The 25,722-nt window shown below is 45.3% G+C and overlaps 1 protein-coding gene across 1 annotated transcript; it reads left to right on the top strand.

Moving 5' to 3' along the window:
- Positions 1–22,722: 22,722 nt before the first annotated feature.
- LOC311185523 (glycosylation-dependent cell adhesion molecule 1-like) lies at positions 22,723–25,137 on the top strand (the record flags this gene model as incomplete). The annotated part of the gene is made up of 3 exons (XM_084256148.1): positions 22,723–22,786; positions 24,515–24,787; positions 25,007–25,137. 3 exons carry the CDS (start codon positions 22,723–22,725, stop codon positions 25,135–25,137), a joined length of 468 nt encoding a protein of 155 aa, XP_084112274.1.
- Positions 25,138–25,722: the final 585 nt, after the last annotated feature.

Genomic DNA, 25,722 nt, shown 5'->3' with positions numbered 1-25,722 from the left:
CACACTGTCTGCCCTGGGCCAGCTGGGTGGCGGTGGCTAGTCAGACCAGAACAGTAAGAGAATGAGCCAGTGCAGGGAACACTGGGACACAAGAAAACAATCAAATGTCTTCCCACTGCTGTGGGGTTGTCCTGCTTCCCTCCTGCCGTGCCACAGCCGCACATGGCACACGCTGAACAGGGAGAAAGGGGCACTTTATTTTTTTTTTTATTTCTTTTTATTTTCAAACAACATTTGCTTCCCCCACCCCCTCAGATTGAGTCCCCATAGAGTTTCCTTCCCCAAGGTCCCCATGCACCATCACCTCAGTCCCCTGGGCTCCTCTCTCCCTCCCTCTGATCCCTCTCCTGCTCCTCCCCTGCAGGATGTCTCTGGTTTATAATTGTCCGTTTTTGCTTTGTTGTGTTTTGTACTGCTATTTTTTTTTACACTGATGTCTTGTTGGGTTCCCCTATATTCCTGCTATAAGTGAAACTATCCGATATTTTTCTTTCTCCTTCTGGCTTATCTCACTGAGCATCATTCCTTCTAGCTCCATCCACATTGCTGTGAATGGCATGAGTTTATCTTTTTGATTGCTGAGTAATATTCCATTGTGTATATGTGCCACATCTTCTTGATCCAGTCATTTATTTTTGGGCATTTGAGTTGTTTCCAGGTTTTACCTATTGTAAATAGTGCTGCAATAAACATAGGGGTGCAGGTGCTCTTTTGAATCAATGTGTTTGTGTTGAAAGGGTCTCTTTAGAGGAATAAGAACAATCAGCTCCCTTTCATCGCACATAACTACTCTGTGTGTAGTTGTGATCAGAACACTTGGGATCTACTCTCAGAAACTTTCAGGTAGAGCATAGTGTTCCTCTGCACCTTAGCCACAGGCGCTCCATTAGCGCCCCATTCTATCACTGAGCCAGCGTCACCCACTTCCACCATTCCAGTCCCTGGCAACCACCAACATACTCTGTTTCTATGATTTGGGGTATTTCTTTTAGATTCCACATGTACGTGACACCACACAGTATTTTCCTTACTCCGTCTGAATGGTCTCACTTATAACAACGCCCTAAAGTTCTGTCCATGTCGTTGCAAAGGGCAGGACTGCTTTCCTGAAGAATATTCCATTATATATGTTTATATACATGCTTGCATTTTCCTTCTCTAATAAATCCAGATTCAGAGAAACAGAGCAGAATGGTGGTTACCAACAGAAAAATCATGGAAGTGAGATGTTGTGCAAAAGAGATGAACTTAGGTACAACACAGTGCATGTAAACAAAATCCTAATAAATATGAATGTTGCTAAGAGAGCAAGTCCTAAAAGTGCTAAAACCAAAAATATGTTAATATGAGGTTATAAAAAAAGTAATATGAGGTTCTATTCGTGTTCCTCTAACATTTTGGTCATCATAAAACTTGGAAGTTCGCCTAATATCTCACACACATCACGAAGCTCAAATGCCTCTCACAGTCCTCACGGCCCAGAGCACGCATCCCCAAACCCGGCCTGCGTCCATGACTTGCCGGCTCTGCTCTCTGCACTCATCTGTCCTGTTTTTCAAGCACCTTTCCATGAGAAACAATGAGGTACTCGCCATTTCACAAACCTTTCTTCTTCTGGCTGATGCTCATAACCTTTGTGCACCAGAATCACCCTCCCACCTCCCTAGCCTACTTCCACTCTGCAGCCTTCGCTCCTGCTGTTTACTGTCACCAGCAACTCAAACCACCATCACATCTACCTGGATTCTGTAATTGCTTCTTAACTAGACTCCCTGCCCCCTCCTTGAGCCTGAAGTCTATTTTCAACCCGCCCACCGTTCGGAGTGACAGTTCGTGTGATTTCATATGCCTCTCTGCTGAAACCCTGCAAAAGTTTTCCATGTCACTCAAAAGAAAAGGAAAATTTCTAAAAGGACGGATAGCCCGGGTCTGTCACCACCCTCTCCAGCTCTGCCCCCGTTCCGTCCACGCTCATCGCCCTGTGACTCTTCAAATACATCATCTGTACATCAGTTATGTTCCTGCCTCGAGAACTTTTTCCTTCTCTCTAGAATACCCTTCTCCCAAGTAACAAAATGACTCACGGTCTCACTTCCTGAGATAGTTACTCAAATGCCACCTTTGCTGGGAGGCCTCCTGACAGCCTATCTAAAACAGCAGCTATCTCCCACACATTTCTTACTTCATTCTTGTCCTTCATGTTTCTCTGGGGTTTTTTTTTTTTCAGCTTTATTAAAGTATATTTAATTTACATAATAATAAGTACAAATATTGAAAGTATACACTTTGGTGAATTTTTAGGAATGAATATACCCTGATACCATCACCATAATCAAGACTATGAATGTGTCCATCACCTCTGAAAGAATTTTTATCACCTCTTGCTCTGTGTGTGTATGTGTGTGTGTTTGTGTGTGTGATAAGCTCTACCTCTCTAACAAGTGTTTGATTGCATGACACCATTTTAATAACTATAGGCAGGGGTGGACTGCAGATCCTTCTTGGAGCTTTTCTTAATCATCTTGTAGCTTTTCTCACTAATGTAAAAATAATTTAATTGTTTGTTTCACTACAGTGTAAGCACTATTAGGGCAGGGATTTCCGTCTATCCTTTTCATGGGTGTATGCGCTTTGTCTTAGTTGCCTGGGTCATAGGAGTCACTCAGTCAATAAGATTTGAATGTTGAATGATTTGCTCATTTCCCCACACCACTTCATTCTTATCCTGTGGAATTAATGTTTCCATCCTTGCTATTTTCAGAAGGTGATTTTTGCACAAGTGCTGTCACTTTACCAGAATAGCAAACTTTAGAAGAAAATCTTTGTGGTATCTGTCTTGGTATCCCTAATACCTGCAAAGCAAGAGGAAATAAGTTGTCTGTGTATTGACAGGAGATTCATTCAGGCACCATTCACTCTGGTCCATATTTGTAAACAATGCTTCCCCAATGTCCCCACTAACAGCCCACCCAGAGTCCTGTGATATCTTCCTTCTGGAAGCCAGCACATCCCAGGTCCCCCCAACAAAAGGGAGAAAACTTCAGCCACCTCACAAACACTGCTGCCCTTGGAGGCACAGTGATAGTGGAAAACCTGATGAGCAAGAACAGCTTCTTCAGACACTGTTTCAGAGGATCCCTATTCAGGACGAAATCTCTTTCAGCCCTGCAGGCAACTGCAACATTCCAAGGGACGAGAGAAACAAGAAACAAGAAGCAGAGAAAGGAGACATAGAGAGCACCCTTGTGGTTGAACCTGTTAGCAGGCAGGGAGGTGTTCACGGAACCAACTACACAAGGTACAGTCAAACACACCTCTGCTCAGCTGGAAAGTTATGCGTAGCTTTTTACCTCCTTCCCCAAGCCAAATTTCATGAAATGACAAAAAGAAGGTTTATTTCTGGACTTGTAACAGTTTGTATACTTTATAAGGTTATAGAAGTTCATCGAGGAATGAGTTTCTAAGTTACATATAAGCTAATGGGGAAAACACTCAATAACACAATTCCAAATGCAAAGTGAACAGTAAAAATGTTTGCCTTCTGCTTAGCTCTGAAACCAATTAAGTTGATTAAAACAAGAACAATAAATACCGATATGTAAGTTCCCTTTTGGATGAGTTGAAAGCACTTACAATCCTAACTCACACTCTCTCTGAAGTTCCAACACCTGCCAAGTCTAGTGAAACTAGAGCCATATTGTGGGAGCATCCTAATGTCTGATCACGAGCAACATTGGCAAAGCAGAACTTCTCTAAATTACACAATATTCAGAGAAGCAAAATCAAGGACACCTTGTTTGTAAACAGATCCCTCATGTGTATAATCACTGCTCCTGAAAAAGAGAACTGAACACCTACAAGAGAAGTAATTAACAGTCATCCTTAAAAACAAAATTTAAATGTGGCCAGGGCTGAGGGAAAGAGAAATGAAAAGTTGTTGTTGAGTGGGTACAGAATTTCAGTTTTGCAAAAGCAAAAAGTCTTAGTGATTAAATTCACAACAATGTGCACATTGTTAAAATTATTGAAACATACACTAAAATTCTTACATGCAAATTCTGTTAGATTTATTTTACCAAAATTAAAAAATTTAATCTAGGAAGCAGAGTCATAACATGCAGAATAACTGACTGAAGGCAAGACTCTCCTCCAAAACAACCAGAAACCAACTACAAACCACACATAAATCTCACCACCTCATCACTAGAGTCACTGGGGAGACCCACACATTTTTCACCTTAGGTCTGATCTTGGGCACAGGCCGGGATGATGGAGCAGAGAAGGGAGGGGAGCTGTGGCCATAGGGGCCATCATTCCTGGCAGAGTTACAAACTCAGAGAGGCACTTGCTCTGGTGGGCCCTGGCTGGCGCGAGTCATCTCGGCAGTGAGAGTGAATGACAAGGCAACTTTATGAGAAGGCCTTTGGACAGAAGGATTAGTCCCAGAGGGTAGGACTGGGGATGACCATCCCAGTGATAGAGGAATCCCATCCACCAACCCTCCCAAAGTTGGGCTTTCTGAGGCTGGAAACATGGACACCTGTACGGGATGCCAAGACAGGGAGCTAAAAGTAGACCCCAGAACAGAACTGGAGCTGGGTCAGGTCACGGCGAGAGGAGCAATAGCAGTTTTCCCAAACTGGGTGTGTCCTCCCTGACCCAGGATTGTGAACTGTGTGACCTAAGCTTTGAACTCACCCATACTCGGCCTCTCTTGGGCTGGATACCCAAGGAGGACGTGATTACTGGAGCCACAGCGCCACCTACTGGGAGAAATTGGGCAAGTCACATGTAAATGAAAATTCAACACAGGAGCACACAAAAGACCAGATGCTGAAGGACAGGGACAAAGCACTGATGCCAGACGTTACCGCACAGGACCAGAGGAGCTGGAAGATAAAGTGTTTAGAAGAGCAATGTTGAAGAAGCTCAATTAAGTTCTAGACTCTATGGACCCTGGGGAAGCAGGGCCAGCATATCAGGCAATATCTCCAGAAGCAAAAGGAATTCTCCATCAGAGAAATTGAAGCAATGAGAAAAATGCAAGAAGAAATGATGGATAGGAGGAATACAATGAGGGAACTCTGCAAGTAAGCTGAAGCTTGCAGAAGAAAGCAAAAGTGAAATAACAAATATAAGTGTACAAATAACTTGCTGGAAAAGGAAAGAGAAATAAGGTTTAGGAAAAATGAAGAAACTACACAAAATATCAGACTCTGTTAGAAGAGGGAACATGAGGGTAATGAGTATTCCAGGTGCTGGAGACCTGGAGGGCGTGGGGACTGCAGGGGTGAGCAGGGTGTCTGCTCAGGAGCACAGGGCTGGGAAAAGAGGCCTGTCCTGGGAACAGAGCTCAAGCAGGGAAACTCGTCACCTGCTGTGGGTGCTGGGCCCAAGCAGAGTGATGAGGGTGCACAAGGCCCAGGAGCTAAGTCTGATTCTGTGGGGCCCAACTGGAGTTAGAGGGAACAGTGAGAGCTCGTGGTTGTCGACACAGATCAACAGAGGTGCAACACACGTGCCTGAGCATGAGATGATCATTTATTTGCACAAACATGTGCAAAGGTAAGTACATACACAGGTCAGTATGTATATTCCCTAACCTTGACACATGGAAACGAAGGCTGGAAACAGCAGCATCCCACGAACAAGCATCCCTAGAGCCTATACTTCACTTTTATTTTTTTAAAAGATTTATTTATTTATGCATAGAAGAGCTGGGGTGTAGACCAGAGGTCACTTTTAACTACCATTAGGACAGCAGAGGTCTTTGCAGAAATGGCTGACACATGACCTAGGACAGAGAAAGTGTGTGAATCTACAATGCCTTGTTGTGCCAAGAAGTAAAAAAGCGGTGAAAGAATAACAGAGATTTGTCAAAAGAACCTAAACAGAGGCCAGGTGAACGCCATCCTTATCAAATGGCCTCACACTAACCAAATACAAGGTAAAAGAAAAATATTACACAACATAATAATGATGACAAAAATGAGTGACAGGGTTATAATTCATTGACTAAATAGGCTGTCATGGGCCCATAGGGATATATAAAAATGGATAAATAAATGGGGACGTAAGAAAGGTTTTCTCTCAGGCAGGATGGCAGCTAGTGACTGTGAAAGGAATGATTGAACTAGGAAATCAAAATTTGACGATTCACAGTCATGAATGGCTCAGCCAATCAATATCAACAAGTGCTAAAGCAATTGGGAAAAGTTTAATAAGAAAGAGGATAGTTTCGGTCTCAAAGTACTTTCCTGCAAAATATTTACAAATTGCAAAGAGGGAGAGAAGTTCACAGAGGAGAAGCCTGGAAGTGATCACAGCTCACGTCATACACATGACAGACAATTCCCCACATGCTCCACCTCTGGATCCTGTCTTTGCCTGCAGGTGTTCTATGGCACTCTGAGCCTATGGATCTTCTATAGCAGATTTAACAACTCATTAATCATTTCTATCCCCACCTCTAGTTTCTGGCCTTGTGAAGTTTTCATCCTAAACTTTCTACTCTAAGCTTCTATCACTACTGCAAAAAATATAAAGCTATCCCCTGCTCATGGATTGAAAGAATTAACATTATACTAATGGCCATTTTACCTAAAGCAATATGCAGAATCAATACAATCCCTATCAAAATCCCAATAGTATTCTTTACAGAATAAAACAAAGAATCATAAAATTTGTTTGGAACTAAATTACCTAAATTTAGGGAACTAAAGACCCTAAATCACCAAAACTATCCTGGGATAAAAGAACAAAAAAATGGAGGACTCATACTCCCTGGCTTCAAACTATGCTTCAAAACAATAGTAAGCCGGAGGGGGGGCGGAGCAACATGGCGGCGAGGAGACGCTGCGAGTAAGATCTCCCATTAAAAAAAGTTAATAGGGAGGAAAAGCGGCAGGTCCCAGTGAGAACTGGGACACGGAAGATAAACGGACGACTCCAGCAAACTGCCCGAAGAAGAAAGTTGCCATAAAAGAGGACGAGAAGGGAGGGAAGCGCAGAACCCTGCTCCCCTCCCCCGCCCACAGAGGCGGCACTCTCCGACCGGCAGAGACGAGGGAAACAACAAACCAAAACGCCCAACAAGAAAAACGGATGCAGCAAGCGGGACTGTGAGTGGAAAGGAACTATTTCAGCCACCACACCCCGTGAACGGGAGCTGAGGCGAACCCTGCAGGATCCGCCGCGGAGGTGAGCTCCACGCGCCATTAAAGAGAGCCCCGCCCCCCAGGAGGAGACCAGCACCAGCACACAGCCCCGGCCGCCCGGTAAGCTTGCGCGAAAGCGGCGCTCGGATTGCAGCTGCCCAGGGCCCTGCGCCTGCGACCTAGGCTTGCGGGGAGACGGCGGAGGCCCTCCCTGAGTGAGCAGGAACAAGGTGCCCAGGCAGGGGAGCGGGATTCAAAAGGCGCCATTCCCGCGCCACTGATCTGGGCTACAGCCCGCGTCCTGGAACTGAGGGCTTTGGAACTGAGACCCGGGGCACGAAATTAGGGGCGTGGGTTCCCCACGACGGTGGGGCACAAGGCAGACACAGCACCCCAAAGCCGTTGAGGTGTACCCTACCATCCCCGCTCTGCTCCCTGTCCCACGGGGTGGAAAATCAGCTCCCCAAGGGCTCTAGGAGACATCTCTGGCGCCACCTAGCGACTTGACCCCAGCACAGGCTACTGAAGGAGCTAGTGGCCAGCTGGGGAGTTAGCCCACACCGGGCCCCTTCCGAACAAGTAGTCTGAGCCCACAGGGAGAGCGAGCACCCACAGCCGGGGCAGACCAGGCGCGCAGAAGAGTGTGCCTGAGACCAGAAGCGCAGGGAGTGTGTCCCACATCACCATTTTAGAACAGGGACATTTCTTCAGTAAAGACTACCTGCAGAAGGCTTCCTCAGGAGCCAGAGGTGAGCGGGGGAAGTTCGCCCACGACAGACCCCCTCTGGCCTGCAGTCCAAGCCCAGAGGGGAGCAGGAACCCACCGCCGGGGCAGACCAGGCGCACAGGGGAGTGTGTCCCCACATCGGCATTTTAGAACAGGGACCTTTCTCCAGTAAAGGCTGCTTGAAACTGACAGATGACTCCTGGAAGAACCAGAGGGGAACAGAGAAGCCCACCCAAGATGCCGGCCAGTCCCAACAACACAGTGTCCCAACGCATACGGCAAATTAGAAAACAGACAGTAGGGAGGAGAAGAACCACACGCAACCTAGCAACTCTCCAGAGAAAAAGCACACCACAAAAAGAAAGCCAGCCCCCAGATTGCAACGACAATAACTTGGAAGAATTTCTGAGCCTTCCAGAAAGAGAATTTAAAATTGCCGTGATTAAAAAACTGACAGAAGTCATAAAGGAAAACAATGATAAGGGAAAAATAATCAACGATCAGAAGAATGCAATTGAGTCCCTAGAGAGGGAAAACAATGGTCAGAAGAAAGAAATTGAGTCCCTAAAGAGGGAAGTAAAAGAAATGCAGGAGATCAAAGAATTAATGGAAGAACTAAAGAATTCTGGGAAAAGCAATGAAAGCAGAATAGATGAAATGGAAGAACGAATAAGTAATCTTGAAGACACAGAAATAAAAAGAACCAAAACAGAAAAGGAAAGGGAAGTACGAAGGAAAAAGAACGAAGAAAGACTTCGGGAACTATCTGACTCCATGAGGAAAGGAAATATAAGAGTTATAGGAATACCAGAAGGAGAGGAGAGAGATGTAGGAACAGAGAAAATATTCAAAGAGATAATTGAAGAGAACTTCCCAAATGTGAAGAAGGAGCTGAAAATTGATATACAAGAAGCAAGAAGAACACCAAACTTCCACGACGAAAGGAAAAATACAGCAAGACACATAATAGTAAAGCTCCCAAGAATCCAGGACAAGGAAAAAATAATGAAGCTGGCAAGAGGGAAGAAACAGATAACATTCAAAGGAAAACCAATCAGGCTGACATCAGACTTCTCCGAAGAAACACTACGGGCAAGGAGAGAGTGGAGGGACATAGTCAACAGACTCCAAGAAAACAGATGCCAACCAAGAATACTCTATCCCACAAAGCTCTCCTTCCTCTTTGAAGAAAGAATATGGACCTTCCCAGACAAACAGAAACTCCGGAATTTCATTGCAACTAAACCCCCACTCCAAAAAATACTACAAGGAGTCCTAAAGCCAGAACCTCAGAGCGACGAATAACAATGAAAGAAGGCCAAAAAAAAAAAAAATTTATTAAAAGAATAAATAAATAAAATCAAAGGAAAGACAAACACAATGGCAAATACAGATGTTAACATATCAATATTAACTCTAAATGTAAATGGACTAAACTCTTCAATAAAAAGACACAGAGTTGCAGCCTGGATTAAGAAACAAAACCCAACCTTTTGCTGTCTCCAGGAAACACATTTAGCTACAAAAGATAAAAATAGGCTCAAAGTTAAAGGATGGAAAACAATCCTACAAGCAAATGGACCAAAAAAGAAAGCAGGAACAGCTATACTTATATCAGATAAAACAGATTTCAAACTCAAAAAGATAAAAAGAGACCCCAATGGTCACTACATTATGATCAAGGGGACAATACTTCAAGAAGAAATAACACTCATTAACATATACTCACCAAACGAAGGAGCACCAAAATATATCAGACAACTGTTGTCCTCTCTGAAAACAGACATCAGAGAAAACACATACGTAGTGGGAGACTTCAACACACCACTATCAACAATGGATAGATCAACAAGACAAAAAATAAGTAAAGAAACCAAAGCTCTAAATAAAGACCTAGAGCAATTGGGCTTAACAGACATCTATAGAACACTAAACCCCAAAAAAACGGAGTACACATTTTTCTCAAGCGCACACGGATCATTCTCCAGGATCGATCACATACTGGGGCACAAGACAAACATCAACAGATACACCAAGATTGAAATCATATCAACCATCTTTTCTGACCATGAAGGCATCAAACTAGAAATAAACCATAAAAAGAAGGCAAGGAACTTTCCTACCTCATGGAGATTAAAAACCACACTACTGGAAGACCATTGGACTAATGAGGAGATCAAAGAAGAAATTAAAAAATTTTTTGAATTGAACGACGAGGAGGACACCAATATCCTAAATGTATGGGATGCAGCAAAAGCAGTAATAAGAGGAAAATATATAGCAATAGAAGCTCACATCAAGAAACAAGAAAGAACGCAAAGAAACAACCTAATCTCGAAGCTCAAAGATCTAGAAAAAGAACAACAAAAAAACCCCAAAACCAGTAGAAGAAAAGAAATAATAAAAACCAAAGCAGAAATAAATGAAATTGAAATTAAAAAAACAATCCAAAAGATCAATGAAACCAAGAGCTGGTTCTTTGAAAAAATCAATAAAATAGACAAACCCCTAGCCAGGCTCACAAAGGAAAAAAGGGAGAAAGCACAAATAAACAGGATCATCAATGAAAGAGGAGAAATCACAACGGACACAGCAGAAATCAAAAGAATAATCAGTAACTACTATGAACAGCTATATGGAAACAAGTTTAACAATCTAGAGGAGATGGACAAATTCCTACAACTCTACAATCACCCAAAGCTAGATAAAGAAGAAATAGAACACCTAAACAGACCAATTACAATTAGCGAAATTGAAATGGTAATCAAAAACCTCCCCAAAAACAAAAGCCCAGGACCTGATGGATTTACAAATGAATTCTACCAAACATTCAGAGACGAATTAGTGCCTATCCTTCACAAACTCTTCCAAAAAATTGAGAAGGAAGGGACAATACCAAACACGTTCTATGAAGCCAACATTACACTAATACCAAAACCGAACAAGGACAACACAAAAAAGGAAAACTACAGGCCAATCTCCCTAATGAACACTGATGCAAAAATCTTCAATAGAATTTTAGCTATCAGAATCCAACAATGTATCCATAAGATAATTCACCACGACCAAGTTGGATTCATTCCAGGGACACAAGGATGGTTTAACATCCGAAAATCAATCAACGTTATCCAACACATCAACAAAAAGAAATATAAAAACCATATGATAATATCAATAGATGCTGAGAAAGCTTTCGACAAAGTGCAACACCCATTCATGATAAAAGCCCTTGAAATTCTTGGGATACAAGGAACATACCTCAACATCATAAAGGCCATCTATGACAAGCCAACAGCCAGTATCATTCTCAATGGTGAAAAGCTGAAAGCAATTCCATTAAGATCTGGAACAAGACAAGGATGTCCACTCTCACCATTGTTTTTCAATATAATACTGGAAGTCCTAGCCAGGGCAATAAGACAAGAGAAAGACATCCAAGGAATCCAAATAGGAAAAGAAGAAGTCAAACTATCACTATTTGCAGACGATATGATATTACACATAGAGAACCCCAAAAACTCCACAGAAAAGCTAATTCAACTCATCAATCAGTTCAGTAAAGTGGCAGGATACAAAATCAACACGCAAAAGTCAGTAGCCTTCCTATACACAAACAATAAATCTGAAGAAGAAGAAATCAAAAAGACCATCCCTTTTGTTATTGAAACAAAAAAAATCAAATATTTGGGAATAAATCTAACAAAAGAGGTAAAGGACCTATACAAAGAAAACTATAAAACACTGTTAAAAGAAATAGAAGAAGACACAAAGAAATGGAGAGACATCCCCTGCTCATGGATTGGAAGAATAAACATTATTAAAATGGCCATCCTTCCAAAAGCAATATACAGATTCAATGCTATTCCAATCAAAATTTCAATGTCATTCTTCAAAGAAATAGAACAATTATTGATGAAATTCATATGGAATCACAAAAAACCCCGAATAGCCAAAGCTCTCCTGAAAAAAAAAGAAGGGAATGGAGGCATCACACTCCCAGACTTCAAACTATACTACAAAGCCATAATCATCAAAACTGCATGGTATTGGAACAAGAACAGACATACAGACCAATGGAATCGAATAGAAAATCCAGAAATAAACCCACAGATTTATGGTCAACTAATCTTTGACAAAGGAGCAAAGAATATGCATTGGAGCAAAGAAAGTTTGTTCAATAAATGGTGCTGGGAAAACTGGGTCGCTACATGCAAAAGAATGAAGCTTGACCACCACCTCACACCATACACAAAAATCAACTCAAAATGGATTAAAGAACTAGACATAAGACCTGAAACCATAAAATATATAGAAGGAAATATAGGCGAAACACTACGTGATTTGCACATCAAAGACATCTTTACAGACACATCACCCAAAGCAGTGATAGTGAAGGCAAAGATAAACAGCTGGGACTACATCAAATTAAAGAGCTTTTGCACAGCAAAAGAGACAATAACAAAAACAAAGAGAAACCCCACCAACTGGGAGAACATTTTTGCACCCAACACTAATGATAAAGGACTGATCACAAAAATCTGCAAAGAGCTGATGAGACTCAACAACAACAAAGAAAATAATCCAGTCAAAAAATGGGCAGAAGAGCTTAAAAGAAACTTCTCTGAAGAGGAAATGCAAATGGCCAACAGGCATATGAAAAAATGTTCAACATCACTTGTCATCAGGGAAATGCAAATCAAAACTACCATGAGATACCATCTTACACCAGTGAGAATGGCACATATTAAAAAAACTAGCAACAACAAATGTTGGCGAGGGTGTGGAGAAAAAGGAACTCTTCTGCACTGTTGGTGGGAGTGCAAACTGGTCCAACCACTGTGGAAAGCTGTGTGGAGATTTCTGGACCTACTAAACATAGAGCTTCCATATGATCCAGCAATTCCACTCCTAGGTATTTACCCAAAGGACACAGAAACATCAATTCCAAAGAACACCTGCACCCCTATGTTTATAGCAGCACTGTTTACAATAGCTAAGCTTTGGAAACAACCCAAATGCCCAAAAATAGATGACTGGATCAAGAAGATGTGGTACATATATACCATGGAATATTACTCAGCATTCAAAAAAGATAAACACATGCAATTTGCTGCAACATGGATGGCGCTGGAAGGGATCATGCTCAGCGAAATAAGCCAAAAAGAAAAAGAAAAATACCGGATGGTCTCACTCATAGCAGGAATCTAGAAAACTTAAATAAGGGACCAGGAAAATGAATAACTATAAGAAAGTGAAAATCAAAATCAACAAAAAACTATGAACCAGAGACACTTTTAGGGGGGCGGGGGCGGGAAGGGAGGGATTGGGGTCAGAATGGGGGGCTGCAATTGTATGGGGAATATAACAATAAAATTTATAAAAAAAAAAAAAAAAAACAATAGTAAGCCAAAAAGCAAGGTATTAAAATCAAAAGAGACACAGATCAATGGAACAGAATTGAGAGCCCAGACATAAACCCACATGCAAATGAACTTCTAATTTATGACAAAGATGCTAAAAGCATAAAATGGCATATGGGCAGTATTTTCAATAAATGGGAAAACTGTAAACCAAATGAAGGAAAGTAGCTCACTATTTTACACTGTTAACTGGAATAAAAGTTTCAATGAGAGTTAGACAAAGAGTTTATTAAATAATCAGAGTGATGATTCAAACCCAGGAAGCAGTCCAACAGCTTTTACTCTGTAAGAGCTCTTACAACAAACACAATTTTTTTTTAGTTTATATACAGAGTTTTAAATAAATAGAATAGCTCTGAAACATAGTCCTTTTTACCAGGTTCCCACCCAGATTTAATACTTAATCTCATTCTCTACTGTACCTGAAATAATTTCTTTTGCTAAGTACCTTGTTCCACAGAGTGAACCCACCACTGGGGCCTTTTGGGGTCTCCCCCTGGCCCAGGGGAGGCCCAACCCAGGCCCAGTCTAAACCCTATAAAACTGTAATCCTAAATCTAAAAAATCTGGTGTTTCCTATTCAGCATGAGTGAGGTAATATTCATAAAACTTGTCTAACTTCACATAAGGGAAAATTATTTCACCTGAAATAATCACTTCTTTTGCTAAATACCTTGTTCCACCCTCTTTCTTTCTATAAATACCCTGCATTTTGTGTAATCCCTTGCAGTATCCAGATTAAATGATTCATGAATCACTTAATAAAGCAATTAGATCTCTAAATTTGTTAATTTTATTTTTTTTAACAGTTGGAACAGTGAGTCATTTACATTAAGAAATAATTACTCCTGACAGAGGACTTTGGTTTTAAGTCATTTTAACCTAAAGTTACCTGCACAGCTGAGATGCAATGGCTGAGCACTCATAGTTTAAATCTTTATCCAACTCCTTGCTCATTAGTAGAAGTTGAAAAAACTGGCTTTACCCTCAGGCAGCAGATTTTGCTAATCTATGCAGAAGGTTTTGTACTCTTGTCTGTTAGACCAGGGAGAGGTCATTCCCAGAACATTACACAGTATGACCACAAAAACTGACTCAAAATGGACTAAAGTTTTTGCTTTGTATGGGTCTTAGCCTATTGCCAATAATGCTCATGACTAAAAATGCCTGAAGCACTCACCTGAACACAGGTAATTTTCACATATATATTTCCCATTCTTGAGTCTCTATTACAACTGGACTGGCCCTTGGGGTACTTGTTATGGTTACAAGTTACCTTTTAGGGCCTCCCTGGTGGCCTGGGTTGAGCGCTGGGTTGGAAAGCTGTCCACAGCCTCTGCAGTGCGGTTCGATCCCGGGCCAACAGGTGGGGGTCCCACATGGTGCATAGACCTCACCTGCCGCCCGCTGCTCCCCTCAGCAGTGTACTTCGTCCATCTGCCTGTTCTGCTCCCTGCTCTGGCTCTGGTGAATTCTCTCACTCTCCCGCACTTCTGACTGTATCCAGTGCTTGTATAAATAAATAAGTAAATCTTAAAAAAAAAAAAAGTTAGGGCCTCCCCGGTGGCGCAGCGGTTGAGCGCTGGGTTGCGAAGCTGCCCGTGGCCGGTTCGATCCCCGGCTGCTCCCCGGCCACCGGAGGAGGGTCCCACATGGTGCGCAGACCTCTCCTGCCGCCCGCTGCTCCCCTCAGCAGTGTACTTCGGTCCTTCTGCCTGCTCTGCTCCCCGCTCTGGCTCTGGTGAATTCTCTCACCCTCCCGCGCTTCTGACTGTACCCAGTGCATGTATAAACAAAAACAAACAAACAAACCAGCAAACAAATAAATAAAGCATGCCTCTATTAAAAAAAAAAAAAAGTTACCTTTCAGCAATAACCATCAGGTAAGTTTGTAAAAAAATAAAGAGTTTTATGACCTACGAACCTGGAGATTACACAGCAGCCTGCACCGCAGTGAGGTCAGGGAGGTGGGGGAGGTGGTTCTTCTCTTATTGGGACTAAGGGTGGTAGGTCTGCAGTTTGCTGGGTCCTTACTCTACATGGTGCATTTAAATAAGAAGAGGAATTTAAAGTACCCGAATAAACAAAGTAAGAAAAAGGAAAAAGACTATTGAGTCCCAACTCACAAAGTTATCACCATAAGGGATCTGTAAAACAAAGAAGCCTCAGTTGGGGGGGAAAACCCCCGGTGGCAGCCCAGGTGTTAAGTGTTATGGTGATTGGCGTGTGTTAGAATTTGCCCTCTTTGAAGCAGATGCACCTTTGATGCACCTTTCCCATAAAGCTTCAGTCAGCCAGGCACTTCCATTCTGAAAAGGAAAAGTCAATTCTGTGAGCTTATGAAACAGTCTTAAATGTAAGACCTGAAAACAAAAAAATACATTAAAGAACACATAGGGTTTAAGCTCTTCAACTTCAGCTTGAGCCGTGTTTTTGTGTATATGTGTCCTGTGGCAAGGGAAACAGAAGCAAAAGTAAACCCAGGGTCAATGTCAAACTAAAAAGCTTTTCATTAAGCAATGCACGAACGGGAGAAGATTGTACAAATCATGTATCAGACAAGTAATAATTCCAAAATCCATCAAGAAGTCACAACTCTCAACAATAAAAACATGAACCCATTTATTTTTTTAAAGATTTATTTATTTATGCATACAAGAACTGGCGTGGGGGTGGGAGGATTCACCAGAGGCAGAGTGGGGAGCAGAACAGGTGGATCTACTGGAATACACTGCTGAGGGGAGCAGCGGGGAGACAGGAGAGGTCTGCTGCGCCATGTGGGTCAGCTCCCTGGACGCAGGTTCAAACCCCAGACATGGAAATCTGGGATCGGATGGAACTCAAGCTGCAGTGGCTGCAGATAGCTTCATAGTGCTGAGATTTAACTCCTCGGGCCACCAGGGAGGCCCCTGAACAACCCATTTAAAAAAGGGCAGAGATCTGTACAGACTTCTCAAAAGAAGACAGATAATCAACAAGCACTTGAAAAGATTTTTACTGTCTCATGACTATTAGGGAAATGTCAATCAATACAATAATATATCCCTCAAACCTGTGCGAATGGTTATTTTTTAAAAATGGAAACAAGTGTGGGAGAGGCTGTGGAGAAAACGGAACCCCCATGCGTTCTTGGGGCAAATGTAAATTGGTGCTGACACATAGTTACCAGCGTGGTGAGTCCTCAAAAAACTAAGTCTAGAAGCACATGGGATTCAGCTGTCTTGCTTCTGGATATTTACATGAAGAATGAAAAACACCAATTCAAAGAGACATTTGAATAGCCCTGTGTTAATCACAGCATTATTCATAAGCATTGGAAACAGATGGAACTAGTGGGTCTTATGCCTGGTGAAACAAGACAGAAGGAAAAAGGCTAACACTGTATGAGTCACTCATATGTGGTAAAGAAACCAAACAAATGAATGCACAAAACAAAATGAAAACAAAATCTTAGACTATAAGAATAGTCTCATGGCTATCAGGAGGGAAGCGCTAAGGGGGATGAGTAAACTGGGTAAAAGAAGTCATCTGGAAGCTGATGGATGCAAACTAGAATTGTGGTGGCAAACATGGGGTAGTCTGAACAGATATTGACTTATAAAGCTGTACCCCTGATACCTCTATGATCCTATATACCGATGTTGTTACAGCACAAACCCAAAGGGAAACGCAATGGCCTGGCTGTGAGTCCTCACCGCACTTACAAACTCAGGACAAGACTCAAGGGCAGTCTCACAGGGAACAGTTAATAAAACATTTATTTACACAGGAAATGAGAACAGGGGGAGCACAGAAAAAGAGAGGAGACCGAGAGAAAAAGGTCGATATGTCCTACAGGTATCGTTTTCTGAACTGGAACCCCGGATGCAAGCTAAAGGGAAAACCAAGTGCCCACAGGCTCACCTGTGTTCAGTTCTAGAACAAGTATGGCTGCTTAACTCCAGCCCTGGTTCCCAGCAGCTCCTGCTTTGGGCAGTTGAGAGTCATGGCCGATCCATGGCAGATGGGAGTTGTAGTCCTCAGCACCTGGCATCTCTGGCATGGAGGTGGGGGTGGAGTCCATAAAAGATCAGCGAGTGAGTGAGTTCAGGACATACTGTTCCCCCAACATGAGGATGCCTCGGTCAGAGCCTACAGAAGCTGGGAAACATGTTACAGCGTGAGACCCCCAGATGAGCCACCAGCATCCTCAAGCCCCGGGGGGGGCCAAGCCTGCCAGTCCCCTTGGGTCTCACTCCTTGGCCAATGCAGGAGGAGTGAAGACAAAGGAAAGCAGTAGAAATTTTTTTAAATTCCAATTTATGTCTTGAAGAAACAGGGCATGTTGTATGTGCCAAGCACTGTGCTCAGAGCATCAAACATTTTAATTGCATTTAGTCTTTGTAATCCACAGTATAAACCTGACCTCTCTCCCAAAGGTGGAGCGACTTTAAGGGCCACTTCCCATTCCTCGACATCACAGGGAAACCCAGAATCTTCCACAGACCCTTCCTCACAAATCCTGCTCTAGTAGGAACCTAGGAGAGCTTGGGTTCAATCATTCTGTTATTTAAGGTTCTCTTCCCATCCCACCAACACCCCAACTCACCCTCAAGTTTCTCTCTTAAGATTTTGTTCCATGCAGCAGTTTCCATCTTAGCCCATCAGTGTCGCCAAGAGGGAGAACCCACATCCCTCACAAAATCACTCCACAACAAGGGGGTTAGTTTAGGGGACAAAAACTAGGAGGGATTCTGTTTAAAATTATGAGCCCTTCTGACCAACACAACCAGCCATGTCATGCGCAGGAGCCAGGCTAAGCTGGACCTTGTAGGCACAACCTGTGTCTGTGTCTTGGACGTTTGAACTATGGACTCCAGAAGTGCGTCACCACCGATCCCAGGGCAGACAGGGCGCCAGCTGGCTCCTGGCGGAAAACAGATGGCACACTCAGAAGGGCTTTTTTAAGAAATTTTTTCATGGAAAAAAGTTTGCACACAGAGGTGCAAATAAGAACTAGCAGTCGCCTAGAACTGAAGCAGCAGGGAAGGAAATGGCCTTCCTGAGGCCAAGTCGGAGCTAGAGCTGCAGAACTGGGGCCACCCACGGAAGAACAGTCATTGCTGCAAATGCTACATGAACTATCTGAGGCTGCGGAAGAAATTGTCCAAAACCAGCAGTTTCAAATAGCATCGCTTTTCTCTTGCATCCGCGAGGGCCAGGCGCCCAGGTGCAGCTTCGCCGGGTCTGCTGCTCAGTCTCTGAAGGTGCAGTAGAGAATGAAGTCACCCCATGACTTAACTGTAAGAAAATAGGGTTGCAGCTCAATCATGTGGCTATTGGCCGGATTTAGCTCTGACAAATGCTTCCCTGAGGGAGCTGCAGGCTGGGACTGCCCTCCAGGCCGCCCTGGGAATTGCTGCATAGGGCAGTTGACACCATGAGCCTCATTCAACAGCACAAGCAAGCTGAGGGCACCGAGGGACACACGGGCAGAGAGAAAGTGTGTGTGTGTGTGTGTGTGTGTGTGTGTGTGTGTGTGTGTGTGTGTGATTTCTAGCTTCCCCGGCTGCTCCAAGGAGAGAAAAATCTCAAACATCTCACAACCAAACAATGGTGACTTTGAGGCACAGGGATTGTAACAAAGCCTGATAAAGGGGAGCAGCTCCCCCCGATACTGTTTCAGAGGAACCCAAAGCTAGATTTAAAAAAAAAAATTTAATCCTGGAGACAATGGCAGTATCCCAAGAAACCTAGAGAAATAAGTAACACCAATCAGAGAAGCAAGAAACAAAAGTAGACATCTCCCCCTCGTGGCAAGATCTGTCCACTCTACCACGATTCGACACGTGGAAATAACCTCTCGGACAAACACAGCTGTGTGTGCAGACATCTTTGTACAGAGACATAAATCCGTAGCTAGATGAGAAAGATAAGCACATGGAAAAGCAGTTACTGACAGGTTTCCCTTAAAAAAAAAGAAATAAAAACTTTGATCATGTCGGAGTGTAAAGGAAATGGTGGGCGGGGGGTTGTTCCAGCGCTGTAGATACAGGATTCCAGTTTTGCAGAAGTTAAATGCACTAAAGGTTGACTTCACAATACCATGAATATATTAACACTGTTGAACTATACACTTAAAAGTGGTTGAGACTGCAAAGAAAATAATCCAGTCAAAAAATGGGCAGAAGAGCTTAAAAGAAACTTCTCTGAAGAGGAAATGCAAATGGCCAATAGGCATATGAAAAAATGTTCAACATCACTTGTCATCAGGGAAATGCAAATCAAAACTACCATGAGATACCATCTTACACCAGTGAGAATGGCACATATTAAAAAAACTAGCAACAACAAATGTTGGCGAGGGTGTGGAGAAAAAGGAACTCTTCTGCACTGTTGGTGGGAGTGCAAACTGGTCCAACCACTGTGGAAAGCTGTGTGGAGATTTCTGGACCTACTAAACATAGAGCTTCCATATGATCCAGCAATTCCACTCCTAGGTATTTACCCAAAGGACACAGAAACATCAATTCCAAAGAACACCTGCACCCCTATGTTTATAGCAGCACTGTTTACAATAGCTAAGCTTTGGAAACAACCCAAATGCCCAAAAATAGATGACTGGATCAAGAAGATGTGGTACATATATACCATGGAATATTACTCAGCATTCAAAAAAGATAAACACATGCAATTTGCTGCAACATGGATGGCGCTGGAAGGGATCATGCTCAGCGAAATAAGCCAAAAAGAAAAAGAAAAATACCGGATGGTCTCACTCATAGCAGGAATCTAGAAAACTTAAATAAGGGACCAGGAAAATGAATAACTATAAGAAAGTGAAAATCAAAATCAACAAAAAACTATGAACCAGAGACACTTTTAGGGGGGCGGGGGCGGGAGGGGAGGGATTGGGTTCAGAACGGGGGGCTGCAATTGTATGAGGAATATAACAATAAAATTTATAAAAAAAAAAAAAAAATAAGGGACCAGGAAAATGAATAACTATAAGAAAGTGAAAATCAAAATCAACAAAAAACTATGAACCAGAGACACTTTTAGGGGGGCGGGGGCGGGAGGGGAGGGATTGGGGTCAGAATGGGGGGCTGCAATTGTATGGGGAATATAACAATAAAATTTATAAAAAAAAAAAATAAAAAAATAAAAAAAAAAGTGGTTGAGACTGAAAACTCTACGTTATATGTATTTTACCACAGTTAAAAATTAAAATTAAACAATTTGAATCCATGGGCAGAGCTGCCACATGTCGGGATCGCTGGCACAGTCTCTCCCACAGGAATAACCAGATCCCCAATATAAGTCACGTGAAAATCTCACCAGCTCATCACCAGAGTCACTGGAGAAACCCTTGCATCGCCTCCCTTGAGCTGGCGTCTTGCTGCGCACCACCGTGGTGGAGCAGAGAGGAGAGGGGAATTGTGGACATGGAGGCAACCGCTCCTGGTGGAGCCCACTCTAGTGGGCTCAGAGGGGTGCAGATAACCTCCGGAGCAAGCAGGAACTGCATGCACTTTACTGACTGAGGTTGGGACAGACCTACAGGGACCGGAGAGGAGGTCAGAAGCGTGAAGGGCCTTGACCACATGGCCAAGCAGTTCGGCCTTTCTCCCGCAGGGGATGGGTGGGCGCGACAAACTGTGGAGTAGAGAAGAGGCACAAAAAGCCCAGGAGATTCCTCCAGGCCTCGTGTGGAGGGTGGGTGGACTCACGCATGGAGACAGGCAGGAGGCCCGCAGAGCAGGGAGAAACTACTAAAATAGTTGTCTGGAAACGTCGGAGGCTGAAACTTGTGGATTTTTAGGGTCATAAGGAAATAAGCCGGGAGGGCTGACACGACACTGATTGCAAATGCCCTCACCTGCCCCTACCCTGTTCCCAAGGGCCCTGGGCGGTGGGCGGGAGGTTGCCACGGGGAGCGGGAAATCCAGGAGGAAGGGGAGGTGGGAGGCAGCCCAAGACAAACTTCCTTCAGAGCACAAGCTTGCCTCAGGAGAGAGCAGCGTAGATGGCTGCCAGCACCCCGGGCTCTTTCCTCGCTTGCTGCTGCCAGAGGTTGGCACAGCCCAACCCAGAGGGCGCTGGGGTCAACAGGTGGCACCTTACCCCTGAGGAAGACCCCACAGGTCCAGCAATCAGTGCCTCCTGCTGAGGACAGGAGACTGGTGCCCAGGGCCCTCTCCTCCTGGAGATGACCCAGAACCAGGAACCCGGAGATCATTGAACGCTCCAGGGGAGGAGGGTACCGGAGATCGGCTAGTTCAGCCCCTGGGCCCAGGCCCAGGCACCCGAGCCCCAGGACATCCCCCCGCTCCCTTCAGGTGTCTCTCGGGGTCCCATTGCCCCATCTTGCCTTCTTCTAGAGCCCCCAGACCCTGGGTGTGGAAGGCAAAGGGTCATAACTGGCAAAGGGCACTAACCTGGGACAAAACCCACCCAGATGAGTGACCTTACACAAGACACCTCGGCTCTGTGAACAGCAGTGTCTTTGCTTGACAAATAACATACACCTCACATCCACCATGGCCTAGAGAAAATATCCCATATAATTTAGTCGGGACAGTTCCTGGCATGTAGCTGGAATTCCTGGAACGGCCTCGCTCCCTTGAGCTTTATCTGTGGTTTGGGGGACAGCCTGGCCTTTCCTTTATTCATTCACTTGACAAATAAAATCTGGGACCCTGCCGAGAGCCTGCAGCCTTTCAGGTGCTAGGAAAACAATGGCCAACAGAATGGCTATAATCCCACTCTTCCTGAAAGTCCCCTTTTCCTAAGGAAGGTGCAATTTATTAAGGGACAACAAACCAAAGTAAAATTACATGAGTAATTGGTACCATAAAAAAGAGAAACTCAGGGCCTTCCTGGTGGCGCAAGGAGTTGTGTCTCAGCACTATTTAGCCATCTGTAGCCACCACAGCAGTTTGATCCCCAGCCAGGTAGCTACCCACATGGCACAGCAGACCACTCCTGTCTTGCCCGCCACTCCCCTCAGCAGTGTATTTCAGTCAGTCTGCCTGTTCTGTTCCCCACTCTGTCTCTGGTGAATCCTCTCACCCCTGCACCTCTGGCCTGTGCCCCAGCTCTTGTATGCATAAATGAAATAAAATAAAATTTTTAAAAAGACAGACTCATCTCCAGTCAGTTATTCCAAGGGCTGGCACACCCTGTCGTGTCCGGGCCAGGGGGCATGCTGGGGGCCCTACTTACCTGTTAACTGGTTTCCCAGAAGATCCAGTTCCCCAAAACAAAGGTATTCAGAATAGGGAACTTGGGAGGGGAAATCTGGAACGCACCCAGGTCCAATCCCGAACCAGGCACTCTAGAGCCCATCCCTGCTCCAGAATAAATAAAGCTCTCCCGGTCACCCTCCCAGCAACACTAAGCAGCTCCCCCAGGGAACAGGACCCCACACGGCTCCACCATGAAGTTCTTCAGCATCCTGCTGCTGGCCAGTCTGGCCTCCACCTCTCTCACTGCCCTTCACGGTGAGTCTGGCTGCCTTTTCACCCCTGTCCCCCAGAGGTCACTGGGCTGTCATCTAGAAAGGCCTCAGCACTCAGCAGACCTTTCCTTAATCCTTGCCGTGTGCTGTGTGGAAAGGTAAAGACATGTAGAAGCGAAAGGTCACACCTGAGGTGACAGGTATAGTGGCCCGGGGCGGGGGCACATGACCCCAAGAATTCTGTGCCCTAGAAAGCCTGGAGCTGGGACCACAGGGGCCAAATTGGACCCAAATCAGGGAGGACTAAGGGTCAACAGAGACCGATTCGATTGCAGTCTCTCATGACAATGAGCGCCTCAGGCAGAGTCCCTGCCCTCCCAGCCCTTCTGCATGGCCCCCTGTACAAAGAGGGCAAGACAGGGCCTCCCTGGTGGCACAGGGGTTGGGCTGCAACCTGTGAAGCTGTCCGCAGCCTCTACAGCACGAGTTCGATTTCCGGCCAGCCAGGGAGCAACCCACATGGCACAGCAGACCTCTCCTGTCTCGCCCGCTGCTCCCCTCAGCAGTGTGTTTCAGTCAGTCTGCCTGTTCTGTTCCCCACTCTGTCTCTGGTGAATCCTCTCACCCCCCCCACCCTACACATACACACACACACACACATACACCTCTGGCCTGTACCCAGCTCTTGTATGCATAAATGAATAAATCTTTTGAAAAAAAAAACAAACACAAAGAGGGCAAGACAGACACGCACATTCCTCAGCAGCTGTGTATTAAGGATCTACTCTGCGCAGACACAAAGTTTAGGTGTTCAGGATATACCAATAGCCGGAGACTCCATCATGGCTGAGGGAGAGACAAACAACATGTATCAAATAAATTACAAGTGTTAGAAGCGCTAAAACAAAACAAAACAAAACAAAAAAATAGCACCAGAGAAGCTTTTTAAAAATGTGAGGTCAGACAGGCGCGTCTTGCATATGAAATATCTGGAGACTTTCACCCCTTATTTTTCAGAGCCAGAAAATAAAGTGCACCTGGTACAGCACCCCACAGATGCTGGTAAGTCTCATGCTGGCATTCTTTAGTGTAAGCTGGTGATGACTAAGAGATTGTCCAGTAAACAATGAATTCTCCGCCTGGAGAAGCAGAGCAAAGACGGTCCCTCTTGGTGTTCCGGCTGAGGCTTTCCTGCTGCATTCATTGGCCAAGATCTGGGGCGCAGAAACGATTTGAACGGCACTGGACTCTGGGTAGTCACAGGAGACAGGCGCGGGGGCTACATGCCATATCCAAATGTGCCTGGTCAGACTTTCAGCACCCCCTGAGGTGAGGGGTGAACTGGTCCCAGACACCCCGCTCCCCGGCGCAAAGCCGCGGCCGTCACAGACTTCTGCTTTGTGGGTCACCCGCGAGCATGGTTTCCCCCTCTGGCTAGCCGCCCCCAATTGACCTGGGAGAAGCCAGAGAATTCAGGCAATTCCTAGAATTTCAGGGGAAAGAGCCAATAGCTACTGAGCCGCCTTGGGCACCAGAGGGGTCTGCATAATCTCTCTAGCTGGGAAGGCCAATTTGCTAGAACTGTAGTTGCTGGTCAACGGCCTTCGAGATCAGAGATGGGTCTCTGGGGCCCCAGAGATCTGCTGCTGGTCAATCCCGCGTCCAGCTAACTGGGCAACGAGTCCACCTCGGGCCCTCCACGAAGGGCCGACGGCTTCTCACCAGGACTTCTTTCTCTGCTCTCTGCCCTCCGCCCCACCCGTCTCCTCAGCCCCAGCCACGCAGGTCACCCCCAGCGGTCATCCCCAGAAGGACCAGGCCCCCAAAAAGGATGCTGCTAAGGAGGCTTCCATCTCCATAGAAGAGCTCTTTTCCCAAGAGGAGGTTGTGATCAAATCTATCAGGACACCCAAGAATCCAAAGCCTGAGCTGCCTCACCTCATCGCGCAGGCGAACAGCTTCAAAACCACTCACCTTGAGGAAAAACTCAGCGCATCCCACACACTCTCTGAAGAGGCCATGACTGAGCTCACCCCCACGGCTGGTAAGAGACAGCAAGAGGTCGGGGCGAGGCTGAGCCAGCTCAGGGGACACAGCTGGGACAGGGTGGGACAGGAAGCTTCCCAGGGAACAAGCATTAAAGAGAAATGAGAAGCAAGCGAGCTGTTGGTCGCTGGTGCCAGCTCTGGGGCTCCTGCTGGAGTGGGGGTGGGGGGTGTGGGGATTAGCATCACCCCGACATTTCTCTCCCAATATTCCCCAGCAACCACCTCAGAGGAGCAGCTGGCCAAGTACAGCTATGAATTTGGGAAGAAAGTGGAGAAAGAGATGAAAAAACTCATCAACTATCTGAAGAGCCTTTTCCCTCGCATCTCTGAAGTCACAAAGGCCTGATGGGCAGGACACCGGCGCGCAGGCTGAGGCCGGGGAGGCTCGTGCAGCCCCACGCCCCGCTCGCCGCAGCCACCCTCACAAGCCTCATTAAAGCGTTGCATCCCCAGCCTGGCTGTCTGGTGGGTTTCTGCGCGGGGATGGAAGGCACGAGGCCCACAGCCCTGGGCCCCTCCCTGACGACGCCGTCCCTTGGATTCTAAACCTTTCCTCCTCCTCAGCTTAGGAGAATGTTCAAGTCTTCACATCCCAAAATAGCCTTTGTGGAGTCCCGACTGGCCTCAAACTGCCCCTCTGCCCTGTGGATTTCCGCCGCCTGCAGGCTGCCTCACCCCCTGCCCCCCCAACCCCCACACACTCCCCGAAGCGGCCACAACTGCTCTCCCAAAGCCACCACAGCAGCGAGGGACTCTTCCAGCCCTGACCCTCTCCACGCTGTGCCCTCCGGGTTCTCTGAGCTCCCTGATCCTTTCCTAGCAGGTACCTGCACCTCCATCCTCTCCAGGGCCTGGGGGAAGCCTCCTCCACCTCTAAGGTGTGACCCTAGGACAGTGGGGTGAGACCTGAACCTCCTGGGATGAGGCAGCT

The sequence above is a fragment of the Talpa europaea genome, assembly GCF_964194135.1.
Source record: "Talpa europaea genome assembly, chromosome: 15".
NCBI lineage: Eukaryota > Metazoa > Chordata > Mammalia > Eulipotyphla > Talpidae > Talpa > Talpa europaea.
The sequence above is the reverse complement of the archived record's forward strand: the minus strand, read 5'-3'. Positions and strand labels throughout refer to the sequence as shown.